Here is a 22,574-nt window from a genome sequence, read left to right as displayed (position 1 = left end):
CATTTTCGTTGGAGAAGGTTTGGATTCTTCGTCTTGTGGAGGGGTAAGAGACCATTCAGAGAACATAACATCTGCTTCCTTTGGATAACATGAGTGGTGTTGCTTTTGAAAACCAGGATTTTCACTGGGAAGCCCTATTTATACAGAATTTTTTGATCGCTTAAGATTAGAGATGAGTGAGTATACTCGCTAAGGCTAACTACCCGAGCGAGTAGTGCCTTAGCCGAGTATCCTCCCACCCATTTCTAAAGATTCAGGGGCCGGCCCGCTCCCCCCTGCTCACCGTCACAACTCACCTGTCACCCGTGCCGGCAGCCGAATCTTTACAGACGAGCGGGAGGATACTCGGCTAAGGCACTACTTGCTCGAGTAGTTAGCCTTAGCGAGTATACTCGCTCATCTCTACTTAAGATCCTTGTATATTTTACAAATTTTTTTGCCTAGCTAAGGCTGCATGTGAGAGATCTCTGAAAAGAAAAATTTGCTGGAAGCAATCTGGAAGATCTTTAGCTTGTGACAAAGCTCTGAGGAGAGCATCTTTAGGGCACCTTCACACTGGCAAGAATATCATGCGAGATTTGTGCGCTGGCCCCATTGAAGGCAATGGGGGATGATCGCGATCCTCTGCTGCTGCTGTGACAGCTGCAGCTGGTGATTCAGTGATGAGGGGACTACCCACAGGGAATATGGAATACCCTGCTGCTGATGTCACAACAGCTGCAGATTATGGCAATCATCTCCTATTGCTTTCTGCTGCTGCTGCCCCATTGAATGCAATGGGATGAAGAGATTCCCTGCTGTGATGTGAAGCTGTTTTCACATGAAACCGCCTGGCATCCAGGCGTTTTATAAGGTTTGCAAGAGTGATATCGTGCCATGAATATCACTCTCGCCAGTGTGCAGAAACCCTTAAAGTGGAAGAAGTGTAATCTTGCAAGCACATCTCTAGGCACTCCAGCTGGTAAATTTTCAGGTTTAGGAACCCTGAGTGCTCTGTTAATGAGGAGGTTTGGTTGTTACGCATTAGGGATGAAAGCGACAAAAAGATTAGTGAGGAATTCCATGATTTGTGAGTCTTTGATGTTTTCTGGTATATTTCTGAATCTAATATTATTGCTCCTCGATCTATCCTCCAGGACTATCTGTTTTATTGCTAGGATATCATCCTTTACCTCAGTGTGAGCATCCACTAAGGTGTTGTGAGCTACCACAAAGTCCTCAACCTTTTCCTCAAGGTGCAGATCACGTTCACCTATAGCTTTAATGTCATTGTAGATAGCTGAGACAGCGTCTTTAATATCCTTCTGGATTGTTTCTTTAAGGTCTTGGAACATAGCTTTTAGCGCTTCAGATGAAATATGTTTTGGACCTGTATTGGTAGATGAAGACGGTTGAGCCTCATCAGAGCTTTGTGAAACTTTATTAGGAGAGGGTGGAGGCTGAGGCACTTGGATTGTGGATACCGGTTCAGGGGAGTTAGAATTCCCTGTTTCTTGGGAAGAAATTGCAGTTGAGAAGAAGCAAGTCAGTTTTGGAGGGCTCGCACCCTTCTTCTTAGCTCTTGTCATCTTTACAGTTTCGGCGGTTAATGTTACAGTGCATGTATTAGCAGAAGATTAGGTTGGCAGACTCGGACGACACACATGCTAATTCCCATGCCTTAGGTCATTGTAGGTTTATCTTCAACCAAACATTACTTCAAGGGTTATTAGGGATTTAAGGGGGATTTAAAACTAGAGGTAGTAGATCTTAATATGTACCCCTAGGTGGCGATGTCCATTTTTAGCATGGTTAATAGGAGGAAAATACTTGTATGGTAGATGTTTATAAAATGAAGAGCTGAAGGGTTTAGGAGTGAAGGATTCCAGGCATGTGACTAAGGAGAGATTAGGCACCCTTTCTCTCCTTTGCTTTCCCTTCTTTTCTTTATCCCTTCTTTCTATTTTTCCTCTTATTTCTTTCTTTTATCTCCTTTTCTCCTCTTATTTGTTCTTCCCGTGCTCTTATTTTGTTTTATTCACTCTATTTTCGCACTACTCTCCCATCCCCTCTCTGGTTAATATCGTTCCCCTCTGCAGCTGCAGGGAAAAACTAGCGAAGCTATGACCTCTTGCCTGCCAGTACTCAAGATGGCGGCGGCCTCCTTTTGGATGGGGAACCTTAGATACATGGGGCCAAGCAGCGCACCGGGTGTGGGTAAACACGGAGCTCTTTCTAACCTTTGGCTATAGGAGACGGAAGCTGAAGCTGTACAGGCTGGTCAAACGTCGGTGCAGTAAAAAGGATCGCCGGTCACTGCTGTAAGACCAGACCAAGGGAAACAGCCAGGAGCCACAGTCGAGCAGAAGCCAGCGGATCAGCGCACATGAAGCCGAGGGAGCAGCTCCAGTATGGTAAGTTCATCTATAACAGGTCCTCACTTAGGTAGCAGCATGCGGTACTGCAGTCCAAGGATGTGCAAGCTTCTGTAGGCCGCAGTTTGCATTTGCTTCTCAGAGGGTCAACTAAGGGCTCAAACTGCTCCGAGGGTAGGAGAGGGCAATTCTGGAACAACGGAGATTGGCCGTGGCTAGAAAAAGGCAGGATGGGGGAGATCCTACAGAAAAATTCCCAAAGCTCTGTATTTCATGTCTTCTCCCACCAGCAGCTAGGCCACACCCCCATTCTGCATGTTTTAGTAGCTTTAAGTAAGACACTGTTCTGCGTATTACCAGGTTATACAGAGACCATTTTCTTCTGAGCTACAACAGTAAAAAAAAGTAAACAGTAAAAAGAAGTTTCCCATAGTGCAGGGTAACTTTCACAGTCAATATTAGGTAAATAGGAAACTTCACTTTGTAAAGTTGCACCCACGACACTACACATCTGGTAGCCTGTAGACAGCTGCAGGTTCTCTGGTGGACAAGGATACATCATCCCCAAAGGATATCAAGGACGCTATTACCAGGAAGACACACATCAAGGGAAAACTGTAGGTAAAGGAGTTTATTGGGTGGCGCTTTTCAGCAACAGATCGACCCCTCTCATCAGACCACTGAAGCCCGTAGGAGTGTCTGACGTAAATCGGCCAGCCCGTCCCACAGTTCATTCATAAATGTTTCATTAAAGACTACATACAAAAGGGAATCAGTAATCATAACAATGAAAACATGAAATACATCTGAGATACAGCAATTAAAACGACAATAAATAAACACTAAGGAATTAAAAGTAATTACAAATATCTAGTGTACTTCCATTGTAAAATGTCTTTAATTGGAGGCAACAAATAATACATTCATAAATATGCTAATATAAAATTAATAAAATAGTAAGAATATCAATTATAAACCATAAATTTCACCAATAAAATGCCATCCAGTATCGGAAGGAAAAACATATGAACACTTACATGAAATAAATATAAAAAAATAGTATTAAGAACCATAAAAATCCACTAATACATGCCAAAAAAAAATAAAAGAAATTACAATTTTCAAAAGGCCTCATACTGGCAGAACCTCTGTAACCTGTTAGGAATATTTCCAGGGATTTCATAGAAACATAGAATGGTAGAGTTGGAAGGGACCTCCAGTGTCATCGGGTCCAACTCCCTGCTCAGTGCAGGATTTACTAAATCATCCCAGACAGATATTTGTCCAGCCTTTGTTTGAGCACTTCCATTGAAGGAGAACTCACCACCTCCCGTGGCAACCTGTTCCACTCATTCATCACCCTCACTGTCTAATATCTAATCTATGTCTTCTCCCTTTCAGTTTTATCCCATTGCTTCTAGTCTTTCCTTGTGCAGATGAGAATAGGGCTGAACCCTCTGCACTGTGACAGCCCTTCAGATATTTGTAGACTGCTATTAAGTCTCCTCTCAGCCTTCTTTTTTGCAAGCTAAACATTCCCTAATCCTTTAACCGTTCTTCATAGGACATGATTTGCAGACCGCTCACCATCTTGGTAACTCTTCTCTGAACTTGCTCCAGTTTGTCTATGTCTTTTTTAAAGTGGGGTGCCCAGAACTGGACACAGCATTCCAGATGAGGTCTGACTAAGGAAGAGTAGAGGGGGATAATTACCTCACGTGATCTAGACTCTATACTTCTCTTAACCCCTTGAGTGGCGGGTTTCCTACCACCCTGTCGTGCCCACCAGGGCAGGTTTTTTAAAATGGTCCAATCATTGAATTTCAACTAATTTTGCAGTTGCGTCTCAAGAGCCATAACTTTTTCATTTTTCCATTGACATGGCCATATAAGGGCTTGTTTTTTGCGGGACAAGTTGTGATTTTTTTAAACAGGGGGGAGGAAAAAAAGAAATGGGGAAAAAAGAAAAAAAAGGGGCCATGTCATTAAGGGGTTAAATAATGTATTAACTTCCTTCTCTGGGTCATTACGACGCATGGATACCACATGTGTGATTGTATTTTTGATTTTTTACAAAGTAAAGTGAGACAAGTGTTTTTATTATTTTTTTTTATAATTTTTTACCTTTTTTTTTTTTTTTTAATTTTTTTTTTGTCCCTTTAGGGGACTTCCACAGGGACCCATCAGGACCCCTGATCACATTCCAGGGGTCCGATGGTGACAGCCCTTTACATGCTGCAGTGACAGCCCTTTACATGCTGCAGTCACATAGACTGCAGCATGTAAAGGGTTAACACAGCAGAGATCGGAGGTTTTCCCTGATCTCTGCTGTAAGAGCAGGTACCTAGCTGTCCTTTCACAGCCAAGCACCAAGCTCTCCCTGCCACAGAGACCATCGGCTTGCTTCTGACAAGCCGATGGTCTCTATGGCAACCTGTAAACAAAGCAGGAGGTTGCCGACATATCGGCAATATCTTCTGCTGGTTTTTCAAAGCCCTTGCACTGCTCTGTGTGGGTCTGTGCAGGCAGAGCACAATGCCACAGCTTGTGGCATTGTGCTCTGCAGCTCCCATAGTGATACATAGCCCGGAAATCTTCCGGGCTATGTCACTATGAGCAGTGGAGCTCGTCCCGGAAAATTTCCGGGCGTGCCACTCAAGGGGTTAATACATCCCAGGATTTGTTCGATGGGGATAACAGATGAAAACAGGTTATTGGATTCATGTATTTCAGCAAAGTGTCTAGAAACACTATGAAGAAGAAAACTAGAAGCAATATTAGAGCGATGCTTATTCATATGGATACGTAAGCCTTGAATGATTCTCCCCACATATTGTAGATTTCAGGCACATTGGGTCAGATAAACCACATAGTTTGATTCACAATTGGGGATTTGATAGTGAATGATTCATGGATGACCAAAGACTTGAAAGTTTTAACGACACGCCCAATACTGAGACAACATAAACTCTGAGTCTTACCACAACTAAAAGGACCCAAGAATAGAAGGAACCACAATAGAAAATGCATTATTGACCCTATGTAAACAATGAGGAGCTAAAAGGTTATGAAGTGTTGTAGATCTTCTACATGTAGTTTTTGGAATCGGAGGAATACGATCTTTAAGAAATGAATCATTCATTAAAGTACACCAATATTTAGTTTATATATCCCTAATATTCTTCTGACTAGAATAAAGAGTAGTAATAAAAACATAATTACAAGAAGGACTGATGCTTTGTAATGTTTTGTTCTGTAAACAATCACCTTGTGAAAGGGCTTTTGCTCTAAGGACGGCCATTAGAACCAAACCGGCTGGATATTTCTTCTGCCTAAACCTCTTACATAGTACTTTCGCCTACTGATAAAAAAAACTTTGTCCTCAGAGCAATTATTGCATTTAAACTGGTCAAAGGTTATATTCTTCAGCCATGGTAAATTAGCAAGTGGATGTTAACAATTATCTTGATTTTTAAAGAATATTTTAGTTTGGAGAACTTTTGATTCATGAAAATAAAAATACAAAAATCAAGTTACTCAATATGGGATGTAAAAAATGCTAAGAAAGTCAAACCAAAATCATGAATAGTCAACCACTTGAGAATTTCCACAGCCCGGGCTTTATTGTTATCATTACTGGTTCCGTTTTAAATGTATTTTTTACAATTAAGTGTTTTTTATGCATGAACTGTGGGGTGGGCTGCCTGATTTCATCAGACGCTCCTGACATTCCCACGCTTCTCTTTCTAAATGTCCTGTTATTAGGATGTCATTCAGTCTGATGAAAGTATCCCCCAATAAATAGGTTTCTGGGACACATCCCCATCATGCTTAAGTTGAAGTCTATGGTCAGGTGATCCCCACTCATCAGCTGTTCGCCAGGCCACCATCATATTGTATGAAGCAGATAACTCCATGTATTGTGCAAAATCCAGGATTGGTCCTTTTGGATTACGCTACCAGTTTTCCTTTTTTATTATGGATTCTTTATACTCTAATTCTGCTCATTATTGGCCAACGTAAGTCACATGGTTCGTCTGTTTATTATATCAGAAATGTATTGAAGGCATATGCTTCAATATTCTTATATACACTATAATCTAAAACAAGTGTGTAATTTCCATCAATCATGTTTATGATCATATTAGATCTATACTTGCTGCACATGTGACGGCCAGGTGACTCTTGTATACATCTCCTTACCATCATCATACAGGGTGTCCCACTCACCAGAGGCCAGAAAAATCAGCTCCAATACTAAAGAACACATTTTAGTGGAACTTGGTCAAAACATACTGTGCTGAGTGAAAATCAGAAACCTCTAATATGTCCCCGAAGGATCCCGTATGTGTGGTAAGCACACCTGAACCCTACGCTCCATATTGCTGAATGGATGGCAGCATTCGGGTGAGGTAGTGCTAGAACAACATGCTATGATGGATTCCTGGTTCCATAATTATTTATTTTCATAAAACGTTTGGCATATTGCATTTGTAGGACCTACGGCTAGGATTCATATCAGTTTGAAACATGTAAGCTTGTTCTTATGTATACCATTTTGATCTCCTTTGAAATGAAGGCTCATTTTCTTTTACTCATTATATCTACAATACGTTTTCATATGGATCCCATTCTCAGTTGACCTCGGGTAACTATAATTTGGAATTTTAGATGCAGGCTAATTCCACACAAAAAAATAAACTCTTTTCCTGACTGTTACTGACAAGGTCTGTGAATAAACTGATGTTTTAAAATCCTTTCTTCACATCTTCCAGATTTTAAACAAGAATAGGAGTTCTTCTCTATATGAATTCTCTGATCATTTTTCAAAATGTTTTTCTTAGTAAAGCATTTTCCACATCTAAAACATCAAATTGACTTCTTTTCTAAGTGACATTTTTGATGTGTAACAAGATCTGATTTCTGCATAAAACATTTCCCACATTCTGAACATGAGAACGGGTTCTCTCCTGAGTGACGTCTCTGATGAGCATTACGTTTGTCATTAGCAGTGAAACATTTACCACATACTGAACATGAAAATGGCTTCTCTCCTGTGTGAATTCTCTGATGTTTAATGAGATTTGATTTCATCACAAAACATTTCCCACATTCTGGACATGGAAATGGTTTCTCTCCTGTGTGAATTCTCTGATGTGTAACAAGAACAGATTTATCTGTAAAACCTTTCCCACATTCTAAACAGCAGTATGGCTTGTCCCCTGTGTGAATTCTCACATGTCTAACAAGATCGGAATTATCTGTAAAACATTTCCCACATTCTGGACATGAAAACGGTTTCTCTCCTCTGTGAAGTTTCTCATGTCTAACAAGATTTGATTTGATAACAAAACATTTCCCACATTCTGAACATGAAAATGGTTTTTCTCCTGTGTGAATTCTCTGATGTTTAACAAGATCCGATTTATCTGTAAAACATTTCCCACATTCTAAACAGGAGTATGGCTTATCCCCTCTGTGAACTCTCACATGTCTAGCAAGATCAAATTTCTCTGTATAACATTTCCCACATTCTGGACATGAAAATGGCTTCTCTCCTGTGTGACTCCTCCTATGTCGAGCAAGATCTGATCTGTCGGAAAAACATTTCCCACATTCTGAACATGAATACGGTTTCTCTCCTGTGTGAATTCTGATATGTCTAGCAAGATCTGATTTACGTGAAAAACATTTCCCACATTCTGAACAGGAGTATGGCCTCTCTCCTGTATGAATGCGTTCATGTCTCTGGAGACTTGCTTTATGTGCAAAACATTTCCTGCATTCTGAACATGAGTACAGTTTCTCTCCTGTGTGAATTATTCTGTGTATAAAAAGACCTGAATTGTGTACAACCTGTTTTTCATATTCTCCAAACATTTTCTGACCCGTACCTGTAGTAAAATCCTGTGATTGGTCAAGCGAATGTTCCTTGTGATTAGTGGAATCATATAGATCTTTACTCTCAAATTTTGGATATTCAATAATGTTAATAAGGTTTTCTCCTGAAGAGTGCGGCACAATATCTTCATCTTCTGTTTTACAGTTTAGAAAGGACATGGAATTTCCATCAGAATTCTTACTGGGATCATATGACTGATCTGTACTGTCAAGTTTTGAATGTACTTTAAGGGTAATGAGGTTTTCTCCTGAAGAGTACTGCATGATCTCTTTATCTTCTATCTTGTAATTTAGCGATGACGACATGAAGTTTCCATCAGATTTTGCACTGGGATTTTCTGTTAAGATTAAAATTTTATTTATATACTACAAGACAAATTTATAGCATTCATATTAGGCTAGAAAAATGGGCAATTTTTAGGCTAGATGAAAAAAAGTTTAGTACGGTAATAGCCAGTAGAGCAAAACGTAATGGTTCCTAGCAAGGGAGCCAACCTTTTAATGGCTAACAAAAATACATGATGTTAATGCAAGCTTTCAAACCTATGCAGAGTTGTTCTTCTGGCTTAAGCTTTCGAACTTACACAGGGTTCGAAAACTTGTATTAGCATCATGTATTTTTGTTAGCCATTACAAGTTATCATATCTACAAGATTACTTGGTTTTTCTTACTGGGAACAATCAAACATTAGGCTAAAAAAAAACAGGCAGTTTTTTATGTGGTATTTTTTAAGCTAGAGCCAGAAGTGGATCCAGCCAGATGGAGACTTTTAAGCCCTTCCTGTATATTCCCATTACTTTTGGCTTTCGTTCAAAACAAAAAAATGTGTGACTCCAGCCATATTAAACTTTTTTGAATAATTTAAAATGTATCAACGACCAAGACCCCGATGCTGGTCCACATTCTGGGAGATGTTTAATAATGTAAACCTAATTCAAAAATCTGAACATCACAATCTTGTCTGGGAATCCAACCCGTTCTCTGCTAATATGTTTTAGCCCTTTAATACCAATTTTACATCACTTTAATATTATTTAATGAAATACTATTTTTGACAATCTGATCATGGCCACAGTCTAACTTAAAGGGGTTGTTCAGCTTTAAAGTATTTAATTCTGGCTTGACACAACATTCATTGGAACAAAAAGCTGCTGGTTTTCATGCAGTTTTTGATTTAAAGTCAAAAGTGGATTCAAAATGAATGGGAAATATAAAGCTAGAATACGCTTCTCCTTGCTGCATCCAAGGCTGACTTTGGTACAAAAAAATGAAAAACAATCTGCAAAAAAACTGCATAAAAAGCTGAAGTTCAGTTTTTCCTAAAATGCTGTAAAAACACCCTTAACGAGATAATGTATGCATCTCAGGGCTCCTGCACACTGGCTAGAGTGAATCACAGCCCGATTTTGCGCTGGCAAACCTTCTGAAAACCCTTGGATTCGAGGCATTGTCATGTGAAAACAGCCTCGCATCGCGGTGGAGAGTCCCCTCGTCTTATTGCTTTTAATGGGGCAGCAGCAGTGCCGGTCCCAATTTGAAGCAATGGAAGAAGATCACGATCCTCTGCTGCAGCTGTGAGAGCTGCAGCAGGGGATTCCTTCATCCAGGGGTTTCAACTTGTTTTCAATGGGGCCAGTGGTAGCAGCGTCGTCCCCATTGAGAACATCGCAATCTCCTGCCGCAGCTATGATAGCCGCGGCAGGGGATTCCTTCATCCCCGCAGAGAGTTCCCTCATCACTAAACATTGTGACGGCAGCGGCAGGGTGTTCAGTGATGATGGAGCTCCCGGTGGGGATGAAGGAATATCCTGGAGTGGCTGTCACAGCAGCTGCAGAGGATCGCGATATTCCGCCATTAGTTTCAATGGGTGATATTGCAGAAAGATAGCACATGCTGCGATTTTTTTTCCTCGCAGCATCATAGGAGTGAAAACATCACAAATGAGAATGAAGCCATTGAAATTCATTGGTTTCATAATCATGCTTGTTCACTTACCCTCGCAGCGCAAGACATGATTTTCTCGTAGTGTGAAGGCGCCCTCAGGCTGAATTCATGACCATGTCAACGAGGCCTACACATTCTCCTGTTCTCAGTTATAAAGCATCTGTATGATGTATGGCATAGACAGAGGGAAGTTATCAATCAGAACCTGTAATAAAGGTTTCCGGCACCCCGTTGAATCCATTCCCCTTAGAATTTAGACTCTTTTAACCATTTAAGTGACACATTTTTTTGTTATTTACGGGTTAAAAAATGTCACTTTTCTTTTAATTAGCCATTTAAATTCTATGATTTATCTGAACTTGGGAGTGTAATGTTTTTAAAAATATTTAGTATAGTTTAGGAGATATGATTAGAGGTGAGCGTTAAGGCGATTTACTCGAGAGAGCATTGCCTTTTTCGAGTAACCGCTGGCTCGTCCCTGAAGATTCGGGGGGGCCGCGGAGGGGAGCGGGGTGGAGAATGAGAGAGATCTCTCTCTCCTTCCTGATCCCCTCCGAAACCCTTACTTATCCAGCCCTCAGGATAAGTAAACAGTAGTTGATTGCTTGGGGTCCATCTCTCAGGATCCCGGTTGATCAGCTGATTGGGCGCCAGCTGTTGGCGCTATAACACAGGGATATGGAGCCGAAGCAGTTAGCTCCAACCCCTGTGTGGTGGCCGGCGCTCGTAATTGCAGATACAGCTCTCATTGATTGATGATCCACCAGTAGTGACTTCTACTTCCAAAGGGCAGTAGGGTCCAGTGAGAGAAGTATAGTTTGAGTCACTACTGACTTCATACATTTCGGGGTCAGTTTCACTATTGAGCACTAATCTGTGCTTACAAGGCATTGGGGCAGATTTACTATATAGGGGCATGGTTTTATGAAATGGGGGCATGACCCAAGTTAAACTAAACCAACTAAAATGTGGTCCAAGCTTAGACTAGATAATTTTAATTCAGCTATCTACCATTCAGCAGAGCTACTGTGATGAATCTGGTGCATTATACGGCTATCTAGTCTAAGTTGTTATTGTCTAACTTTTAGACAGTATTCGTAAATAAGCCCATTGGTTTTAGAAACCCAACAGTATAAAATCCCACCCTAAAATAATTTCTTGTTTTAAATGTGTAAAAAATTTTTTTTTTTAAAAGCTATAAAGGAAAGCCCGGTGATGGACCTCTAACTATTTTTAATGCTTCGAGTATAGCTCAGTAAAACAGGCACAACGTGGTTCGGGCAGCATAAGCCAGGTGACTGGTTCCCTGTTAGATCCCATACTAACCGCCATAGAAAAAAAGGAAGTAAGGAGTTGAAAAAAAAATTAGGAGCTTATACTCAACATGAGATAAGTGAAAAGCCCCCAAATAAGGTAATGTTATGTAAATACCATACATGCCACATACACTTGAAAAAATAATGTCAAAATATATCTGGTTACCTTCTGATGTAAAAAGCTGGAGGTTTCCCATCATGATGTTCTTATACAGATCCTTGCGACTTTCTACATACTCCCACTCCTCCATGGAGAAATAGACAGCGACATCCTGACACCTTATAGGAACCTGACACACACAAAGATACCGTCATTACCCAGACACCTCTAGTGCTGTTACTGTATAATTTCCCAGCATTCCCAGCAGTGTCACCTCTCCAGTCAGCAGCTCAGTGATCTTGTTGGTGAGTTCTAGGATCTTCTGCTCATGTATCGGTAAGTGAGGAGGAGCCTCTGTGATGGGGCTCTGGCTCCTGCTCCATCCTCCTGACTCATGGAGATGGCTGTTGGGAGTCGTACAGTCACCCGATGTCTTCTTTACTATTGTGTAAACCTGTGTATGGGGAGAAACATGCAGAGGACTGAACCAAGTATTCTTCCCTAGGTAGAAAGAGGGAGATTGTGACCCCGACATACAAAGCTCTAGTGAGACATCTGGCAGCCAAACATGTATACTACCACCCCATTACTTGCAATGTGCCAGCTGGCGATAGCCCAGCACTTTGAACTCTGCCATCTCCGGAAGTGCCTCCTCAATGCAAGGAATTGTATGTGGGCACGCTGTTTGAGAGGGGCGCATTATTAGAATGAGAGAAGCTAAATACTCATTGCTCTACAACATTACTATTAGGTCATTGGTTCCCACCATACAGAACTGACCATATTGGTGGCCGATCTGATTTTCTGCTTTTCATTTTTTATTTTTTTTTCCTTTGCTTAGAAGATCTGAAGACCGTTATAGAGGACACTGGATTGTTCCTATTACTTCCTACAATGGATTTTCTCTTCCCTTAGTCTGACTTGTTACATAATACAATAAGTATTACAGAAATACAGAAAAGTTTACCTCCCCGGTCAGCAGGTAGATGATCTCCAAGGTGAAGTTTAATATTCTTATGGTAATGTCATTTCTTTCTGTGTCCATCCTTGGTGGGTCATTCAGAAGAAGGACTGCTTTGGATGATAATACGAGAGAACTGGATAAACCAGAGGGTTCTGGTACTGCCGGCAGTTCGCTGTGCTACGCTGTTTACGCAATTCCCTTTCACTTCTATGAAAGTTAAAGAAACCGTGTACAACAGCAGTTTAGCTGATTCCGCAATCTCAGGCAGTGGTGGTAAGCCAGAATGGGGTTGAGGTGGATGGGCAGTTTTCAAGATAGGTGTGGGTTTCAGACATGGGTCCTGTATTGATCAGACATTTATGATATATCTTGTGTGAATTAGGAATCTTCCTTTAAGGAATACAAAGACAATAGAAGATAAGATAAACCATCCAAAGTGCGATGTAGCATCACTTCAGTAAAAAAAATACCTACTTAACCCCCAAGTGCCTCCATACTCCGGTACCATAAGCTCCTGCATCAGCTATGTGTCATTCATCATTCATGTGACTACTGTAGACAATCACTGTCTCTAGTGGTCAAGTGCCATTCATGCAAACATGAAAGCTAAGGACAGTGACTGGCTGAAGTGATCATGTGTACAATAAACGTCATGAGATTGCTGTAGTAGTTTCCAGCAGTGTAATGGATACAGGACACCGGAAACAACAAGATTACTTACCGGTAATCAGTTTTCCACCAATAAAGTATCTTCAACTAACTTGTAACCTTGAAGGATCAACACCCTCTTATAATATATAATGGCTTTTAGACCCCGTTGCACTGGTTTCTCTACTAGAGCCAGCTAGACTATAGAACACACTATGATATTGTTCTTAGGAAGTCTGATTCCAATATCTTGTACTCTGGATGAATCTAAGCCAAGATTCTAGATTGAGTTATCGATTTTAAAGTTCAGAGGATCCGTGGAGACAGCTTACCAAAAATAAATGTTCCAAAGTATAAAAGCCTCCTATAACTATTCCACATAAGGAGGCAACTTCAGGAAGGAAGATTTATATAAATATTCCCTATCGGAGGCAAATTGTGACCAACATCTATTTGTCATCTTGTTCTTATACAATCATCAGATTTCCAAAGGTATTCTTTACCATAGATACCTTACTGAAGATGTGCGGTGAGGAAAAAGAGGCTTCGTCTATTGTCTTTCCACTGAAGATCACCTATCAAATCAGAGGTCACCGGCCAACAGCCCAACACAGAGGATATGAGTAAACGGGGCATAGGCAGAGCCTAGAGGCTATAAGTCATAGGCAGATCATAGAGCCGTAGGCAAAGCTCAGCAGTCACAAAACCTACAGGCTAACATGTATAGGTGAGGCCCAGAGGCCACAAGCCGTAGGTCCGGCATGGAGGCCCTAATTATAACACAAAAAGGGTATAGTCAACACCCAAAGACTGAAGACCATACATAAACCACAAAAGTTAAAAGGCCAAACCCACAAAGGCTGCTAGGCCACAGGCAAAGCCCCAAAGACATAAAAGCACAGATAAAGTGATAATAGATAATTAGGTTATAAGGCAAAAGGCCACAACCGGCCATGAGGCAAAAGGCCTAACAGGCTATTAGGCTATAGGAATAGCCATAAGGTTAAAGCTTAAAGTGATAAACGCTATAGACAAAGCCATAAAAGCCATTAGGATATAGGCAGAGCTATAAGGTTATAGGTAAAGCTATAAAGGGTATTATGCAGTAGGCAAAGTCATGAAGAGGATATATATATATATATATATTATATATATATATACACACACACACACACTGTACATACACACACATTACTGTTAAAATGTGTTAAATAGTTGTGGGAAACAATGCTGCAAAGTAAGAATTCTTTCAATAATAGAAATGTTAATAGTTTATTTTAGCAAATTAATAAAATGCAAAGTGAAGGAACAAAAGAGAAACCTAAATCCCATCCAAATTTCGTGTAACCGCCCTTTACCTTCACAACTATGACATTTTTATGTCATAGGTCATACACCATGGCAGATGGAAGACACCTCATGCTTACTTCCCCTTGAATTAAGAAAATATCCCGCAGTACCATCAGCTAAGAGCTGGCAGAAACCAGTGGGGCCCCAGTAGACCCATCTTCTGTTTGGAGAGGTGTGATCAGAAGTGGTCTCCATGGAAGAATTGTGTCCAAAACGCTAGACCATTGATGTAGAAGAAAGTCTAAGCAACTCAAGTATGGATGTAAACATAGGAACTGAAGTCTAGATGAATGGCAGCCGATGCTCCAGACAGATGAGTCAAAATATTTGGTTGTAACAGAAGGCAGCTTGTTTGCTGAAGGGCAGCAGAGCTGTACAATAATGAGTGCCTGCAGGCAGCAGTGAAGCATGGTGGTGAGCAGTACAATAATGAGTGTCTGCAGGCAGCAGTGAAGAATAGTGTAGAGCAGTACAATAATGAAGGTAGCAGTGAAGCATGATGAAGAGTGGTACAATAATGAGTGTCTGCAGGCAGCAGTGAGGCATGGTGGTGAGCAGTACAATAATGAGTGTCTGCAGGCAGCAGTGAAGAATGGTGTAGAGCAGTACAATAATGAGTGTCTGCAGGCAGCAGTGAAGAATGGTGTAGAGCAGTACAATAATGAGTGTCTGCAGGCAGCAGTGAAGAATGGTGTAGAGCAGTACAATAATGAAGGTAGCAGTGAAGCATGATGAAGAGTGGTACAATAATGAGTGTCTGCAGGCAGCAGTGAATCAAACAATGGTAGAGTTGAAAGGGACCTACAGGGTAATCTGGTCCCACCCCCTGCTCAGTGCAGAATTCACTAAATCATCCCAGACAGATATTTGTCCAGCCTTTGTTTGAACACTTCCATTGAAGAACTCACCACCTCCCGTGGTAACCTGTTCCACTCACTGATCACCCTCACTGTCTAATATCTAGTTTGTGTCTCCTCCCTTTCAGTCTCATCCCATTGCTTCTAGTCTTTCCTTGTACAGATGAGAATAGGACTGATCCCTCTGCACTGTGACAGCCCTTCAGATATTTGTAGATAGCTATTAAGTCTCCTCTCAGCCTTCTTTTTTGCAAGTTAAGAATTCCCAGATCCTTTAACTGTTCCTCATAGGACATGATTTGCTTACCGCTCACCATCTTGGTAAGTCTTCTCTGAACTTGCTCCAGTTTGCCGATGTCTTTTTTAAAGTGGGGTGCCCAGAACTGGATACAGTATTCCATATGAGGTCTGACCAAGGAAGAATGGAGTGTCCAGGAGCTGGGGTCCAGGTGACTGGGAGTCCCTGAGTTACCCGCAACCCATGTCCCTACCTACTTGCCCCCCTAGGCTAGGCCCTAGGGCGCCAACGGGGCAACAGTTCCTAGGCTAGCTAGGGATGCGGGGCAGGAGCCAGACACACAGAAAAATACAAGAAACAAACAAAACACAAAGGTAGGTCAGGCAATTAGGGTCGGCAACAGAGAAGCACAAGGTACAAGGGGTCAGGGAAAGGCAAAGTCAGGTCCGAAGCAAGCAAGTCACATCCGGAAATCAAACACAGGATACGCAGGTGTAGCTGGAGACCAAACACACTGGCAAACACTGACAGGAACTGAGACGTTTAAATGCTGTCAGAACTCCGGCCCCAACAGCTGATTGGGGCGAGGAGCCTGACAGCAGCAGGAGCCAAAACCCGGACGCTGGAAGAAACAGCCCTCGATGCCTGCTCAAGACAGGCAGGCGCACCCAGGAGTCATGGCAGCTGGAACACGGTACAGGGCGGTAACCCGCCGCGTCCCCAGCAACACGGATAACTAGGCGCATGCCCCATGCGCACGGGAGCGCGTGCCCAGAGCTGGTGTACCGGATCACGGCGACTAGTAGAGGTCACAAAGACCGGGGCTTTCCTGCGTCGCACACCCGCAGCCTGGGTACTAGGACCAGTAGTGCGGACACGGAGACCCCCAGAGCTGCCAGACCTGACATAGAGGGGGATAATTACCTCACGTGATCTAGACTCCATGCTTCTCTTAATACAGTCTATGATCTATTAGTATACCCAAGTCTTTTTCACATGTGCTGCTGCTTAGCCCAATTCCTCCCATTCTGTATGTGCTTTCTTCATTTTCCTTGCCCAGATGTAGGACTTTGCATTTCTCCTTGTTAAATACCATTCTCTTAGTTGCTGCGCACTGTTCAAGCTTTTCTAGATCCTTTTGAATATTCTCTTCTCTAGTGTTAGATATCTCTTCTAGCTTTGTGTCCTCTGCAAATTTGATCAGTTTTCCATGAATCCCATCCTCCAGATCATTTATAAAAAAATGTTGACCAACACTGGGCCTCGGACAGAGCCTTGTGGTACCCCACTTGGTACATTCTTCCACTTGGATATTCAGCCATTTGTGACTACTCTTTGAGTACGATCACTCAGCCAGTTGTGAATCCACCTAACAATTGCCTTGTCAATCCCATTTTTGGTCATTTTTTGAATAAGTATGGTATGAGATACTTTGTCAAATGCTTTACTAAAGTCAAGATATGCTATGTCTACCATATTTCCCAGATAAGCCCAGTCGGTGATTCTGTCATAAAAGGAAATTAGATTTTTCTGGCATGATTTGTTTCTTACAAACCTATGCTAGCTCTGGTTAATTACTGCATTTTTATTCAAGTACTTGCATACATGCTGTTTAAATTTTTTCAACGATCTTTACTGGTATAAAAGTCAGGTTCACAGGCCTGTAGTTTAGTTTCCTGGATCCACCTTCTTCCCTTTTTTGAAGATAGGGATAACATTTGCCATTTTCCAATCTTCTGGGACTTCTGTTCTCCATGAATTGTCTTCATCTCTCTGCTTACAGATAGTCTGCATTATTTTATCCCCCCAATAGCACAGCAAAGATCAGTTGATGTTCCATCTACTTTCTGAGAGAAAACAGATACAAAATAGGAATTTAAACGTTCGGCCTTCTCAACATCATTCTTAACAAATTCACCATTTTGATCTTGTAAGCAGCCTCTTTGACCTTTCTTTTGCTTTTGACATACCCCCCAAATCCTTTTTTATTGCTTTTGGCCTCTGTTGCAAGCCTCAATTCATTATTAGCTTTAATAATCTAACACTTGCCCTACAGTTTCTGCAGACACCATTATCTTCTTCTTTAGATATTCCCCCTCTTTCCATTTGCTAAACATATTTTTCGCTCTTTTTAACATGAGTGCAAGTTCTGTGTTCATCCATCCTGGTCTCTTTAAAGGCTTCCCATTCTTCCTTTTTTTAGGGATTGTTAACGATTGTGCTTGGAGAATCTCATTTTGCAATATTTCCCAACCTTCTTGGACAGTTCTGTTTGTGATGGGTGTCTCTTGCTCCTCTACTTTTCTTCTGAATGTTTTGTCTTTGTTCTTCCTTTCCACTTCTAATAGCGAGGTTCTCTAATGTATTAATTAGCTGTATATTTTTAACTGGACTTTCACGTCCCTGCTCATATTATTCTAGTTTAAAGCTCTCCTAATGAGTGAAGCAAGGCACCAACCAAATATATGCTTACCATTTTTTGTAAGGTGCAACCCATCTCTAGCAAGCAGTCCATCATATAGGTAATTCACTCCATGGTCTAGAAATCCAAAGCTTTGCTGATGGCACCAGCAATGTAGCCAGTTGTTCACCTCTAGAATCCTGTTCTATCTTCTTATTCCATGGCCATCCACTGGGAGGATGGATGAGAAGACCACCTGTCTTCCTAGTTCCTTCACCTTCTTTCCAAGGTCTTCAAAGTCTCTGCAGATAGTTGCAAGGTCCTTTTTTGCAGTGTCACTTGTCCCTACATGTATTATGGTAGTAGGAATGGGTGGTGTTTTGTAGGACTAAAGAGTCTTGACAGCCCATCAGACACATCTTTGATTTGTGCACCTGGAAGACAGCACACCTCTCATGAGGTGTCAGGTCTGCAGACAGCAGCCTCTGTTCCTCTCAATACGGAATCCCCCCAAACCACCACTCTCCTTTTCTTCTTCACAACAGCACTTCTTTTTCTCCATTCAAGAGGACTTTGTGTGCTTGCTACACAGTTCTTTGTGAGTAGAGTCATTTCTTACTGTACCTCCTTCTCCTCTGCTCTGTTCTTTGTGGGTAGAGTCATTTCTTGCTCTACCCCTTTTTCATCTACTCTGTTCTTTGCGGGTAGAGTCATTTTTGCTGTACCTCTTTCTTCTCTGCTTTGTTCTGTGTGGGTAGAGTCATTTCTGGCTGTACCTCTTTCTCCTTCTGCTCAGGAACCAGTACCAGGCCCCCCTGCGTGAGAACCTTGTACTGGTTCCCAAGCAGTATGGTTGCTAGCTGACTCCTGATCCTCCTGCTTCTTTGGGTCACTTGCTTCCATTCCTCGGCTTCTGCAGGTACACTGGACACCTCTTTTTCTTCAACATGTTGAAGACTTTCTTCTGCTCTGTCAAAGAAAGCCTCATCTTCCCCAATGAGTTTCAATGCAGCTATTCTCTCCTGAAGACTATACACCTTTTTCTCCAGTAGAGACAAAAGTTTGCATTTCTGGCAGGTGAAGTTTAGGTTCTCCTCTGGTAGGTTTGTAAACATATAGCATACGTTGCAGCTCACCATATGGTTCCTCTCCTTTTCCATGTTGTTAGATGATGTCTACTTCCAAACTTTTAAAAGTCAAGAATTGTAGAGAGGTTACTACTGACAGTAAAGATACTACGTGTATACGTGCAGCGTGCGGTTTGCGATTTCCTCAAAACAGTTAGACCTGGCTAATCCTGGCAATCTTCCCACTTACAGTGATTCTTTGCTTTTCCCAGAATGCATAGGAAAAATGCAAATGATCTTCCTGCAGCTCCAATCTCTGTTCTGGCGATGTCCTACGAGCAGTTAGACCCGGCAAATCCGGACAATCTCCCCATTTACAGTGATTCTTTGCTCTTCCCAGAATGAACAGGAATATGCAAATGATCTTCCTGCAGCTCCAATCTCTGTTGGTGGAGAGCAGTACAATAATGAGTGTCTGCAGGCAGCAGTGAAACATGGTGGAGAATGATACCATAAGGAGTGTCTGCAGGGAGCAGTGAAGTATGGTGGAAAGCGGTACAATAATAAGTGTCTGCAGCCAGCAGTGAAGCATGGTGGAGAGTGGTACAATAATGTGTCTGCAGGCAGCAGTGAAGCATGGTGGAGAGCGGTACAATAATGAGTGTCTGCAGGTAGTAGTGAAGCATGGTGGAGAGCGGTATAATAATGAGTGTCTGCAGGCAGCAGTGAGGCATGGTGGAGAGTGGTACAATAGTGAGTGTCAGCAGGCAGCAGTGAAGCATGATGGAGGGCGGTACAATATTGAATGTCTGCAGGCAGCAGTGAAGCATCGGGGAGAGCAGTGCAATAATGAGTGTCAGCAGGTAGCAGTGAAGCATGATGGAGAGCGGTACAATAATGAGTGTCAGCAGGCAGCAGTGAAGCATGATGGAGAGTGGTATAATAATGAGTGTCAGCAGGCAGCAGTGAAGCATGATGGAGAGCGGTACAATAATGAATGTCTGCAGGCAGCAGTGAAGCATCGGGGAGAGCAGTGCAATAATGAGTGTCAGCAGGCAGCAGTGAAGCATCGGGGAGAGCGGTACAATAATGAGTGTCTGCAGGCAGCAGTGAAGCATGGTGGAGAGCGGTACAATGAGTGTCTGCAGGCTGCAGTGAAGCATGGTGGAGAGCGATACAATAATAAGTGTCTGCAGGAAGCAGTGAAGCATGGTGGAGAGCGATACAATAATAAGTGTCTGCAGGCAGCAGTGAAGCATGGTGGAGAGCGATAGAATAATAAGTGTCTGCAGGCAGCAGTGAAGCATGGTGGAGAGCGGTACAATAATAAGTGTCTGCAGGCTGCAGTGAAGCATGGTGGAAAGTGATACAATAATGAGTGTCTGCAAGCAGCAGTGAAGCATGGTGGAGAGCGGTACAATAATGAGTGTCTGCAAGTAGCAGTGAAGCATGGTGGAGAGCGGTACAATAATGAATGTCTGCAGACAGCAGAGTAGCATGGTGGAGAGCGGTACAATAATGAGTGTGTGCAGACAGCAGTGAAGCATGGTGGAGAGCGGTACAATAATGAGTGTCTGCAGACAGCAGTGAAGCATGGTGGAGAGCAGTACAATAATGAGTGTCTGCAGGCAGCAGTGAAGCATGGTGGAGAGCGGTACAATAATGAGTGTCTGCAGGCAGCAGTGAAGCATGGTGGAGAGCGGTACAATAATGAGTGTCTGCAAGCAGCAGTGAAGCATGGTGGAGAGCGGTACAATAATGAATGTCTGCAGACAGCAGAGTAGCATGGTGGAGAGCGATACAATAATAAGTGTCTGCAGGCAGCAGTGAAGCATGGTGGAGAGCGATACAATAATAAGTGTCTGCAGGCAGCAGTGAAGCATGGTGGAGAGCGGTACAATAATGAGTGTCTGCAAGCAGCAGTGAAGCATGGTGGAGAGCGGTACAATAATGAATGTCTGCAGACAGCAGAGTAGCATGGTGGAGAGCGATACAATAATAAGTGTCTGCAGGCAGCAGTGAAGCATGGTGGAGAGCGATACAATAATAAGTGTCTGCAGGCAGCAGTGAAGCATGGTGGAGAGCGGTACAATAATAAGTGTCTGCAGGCTGCAGTGAAGCATGGTGGAAAGTGATACAATAATGAGTGTCTGCAAGTAGCAGAGTAGCATGGTGGAGAGCGGTACAATAATGAGTGTGTGCAGACAGCAGTGAAGCATGGTGGAGAACGGTACAATAATGAGTGTCTGCAGACAGCAGTGAAGCATGGTGGAGAGCGGTACAATAATGAGTGTCTGCAGGCAGCAGTGAAGCATGGTGGAGAGCGGTACAATAATGAGTGTCTGCAGGCAGCAGTGAAGCATGGTGGAGAGCGGTACAATAATGAGTGTCTGCAAGCAGCAGTGAAGCATGGTGGAGAGCGGTACAATAATGAGTGTCTGTAGGCAGCAGTGAAGCATGGTGGAGAGCGGTACAATAATGAGTGTCTGTAGGCAGCAGTGAAGCATGGTGGAGGGTCCCTACAAGTTTGCGACTGTATTATAGCAAATGGAGTTGGGGATTTGGTCAAGATTAATGATGTCTTCAATGCTGAGACATTCAGGCAGATACTTAGCCCTCATGTAATACCATCAGGGAGGCGACTGATTGGCTCCACATTCATTCCACAGCAGGACAACAACCCCAAACATCCACCAACATCAGTAAGAACTATCTTCAGCAAAAGGAAGAACAGGGAGTCCTGGAAGTGATGATTTGGACCCACAGAGCCCTGATCTCACATCATCCAGTCTCTCTGGGTTAACATGAGGAGACAGAAGGATTGGAGCGAGCCGACATCCACAGAAGATCTGAACTTAGTTCTCCAAGATCTGGAACAACCTCCCTGCCGAGTTCCTTCAAAAACTGTGTGCAAGTGTCCCTAGAAGAGCTGATGCTGCAGTGAAGGTGAAGGGCGTCACCCCGAATACTGATGGGGTTACATTCCTGTTTTGTTCGGTCACTTTGTATTGTATTAATTACCAAGAATAATCTATTATCCCTTCCGGCCTCATCAGCGCTCTTCCTCCGCAGCGTTCTCTCCCCACCGGCCAGGAACACTTCCACAGCTCTGTATATCACCGCCATCCATCCTCTGGGACCTTCATACATTCCTCCCCCGCACCCCTGTAGTAATAACCACATGGACCGTGTCTGACCTCCCCACAAGACCCTCCGCCGCCTCTTACCTGCCGGCCGGAGTCACACACAGAGCTCTGATATCAGTGTGTATGTATCCTCTGGCTGATAACAGATACAACAGCAGGGAGCAGGAGCTGCTACACCGCAATAGCTGAAGGACCTGTGATGATGTCATTGTCATGTGATCAGTACATGAGGGGAGGAGCTGAGCAGTGAGGAGGGCATATATCTATATTAATCTCAAACTCGGCA

At 42.7% G+C, this 22,574-nt stretch overlaps 2 protein-coding genes across 4 annotated transcripts in view; one reads left to right on the top strand and one right to left on the bottom strand.

Moving 5' to 3' along the window:
- Window positions 1–22,574, top strand: part of LOC136607684 (zinc finger protein 271-like) — a 521,708-nt gene that overhangs the window by 166,837 nt on the left and 332,297 nt on the right. The gene's annotated exons all lie outside the window — the stretch shown is intronic.
- Window positions 5,022–22,469, bottom strand: LOC136608007 (oocyte zinc finger protein XlCOF22-like). Of its 3 annotated transcripts, XM_066589080.1 has the most exons (5): window positions 22,370–22,469; window positions 12,585–12,971; window positions 11,892–12,071; window positions 11,684–11,807; window positions 5,022–8,593 (listed from the first exon to the last, which is right to left on the bottom strand). In XM_066589080.1, exons 2-5 carry the CDS (start codon window positions 12,660–12,662, stop codon window positions 7,224–7,226), a joined length of 1,752 nt encoding a protein of 583 aa, XP_066445177.1. In that variant the 5' UTR covers window positions 12,663–12,971; window positions 22,370–22,469; the 3' UTR covers window positions 5,022–7,223. The 3 variants fall into 3 exon arrangements, with proteins under 3 accessions (XP_066445177.1, XP_066445175.1, XP_066445176.1); XM_066589078.1 differs by having other exon boundaries at window positions 11,892–12,971; XM_066589079.1 differs by lacking the exon at window positions 22,370–22,469 and having other exon boundaries at window positions 11,892–13,527.

The sequence above is a fragment of the Eleutherodactylus coqui genome, chromosome 1, assembly GCF_035609145.1.
Source record: "Eleutherodactylus coqui strain aEleCoq1 chromosome 1, aEleCoq1.hap1, whole genome shotgun sequence".
NCBI classification, from domain to species: domain Eukaryota; kingdom Metazoa; phylum Chordata; class Amphibia; order Anura; family Eleutherodactylidae; genus Eleutherodactylus; species Eleutherodactylus coqui.
The sequence above is the reverse complement of the archived record's forward strand: the minus strand, read 5'-3'. Positions and strand labels throughout refer to the sequence as shown.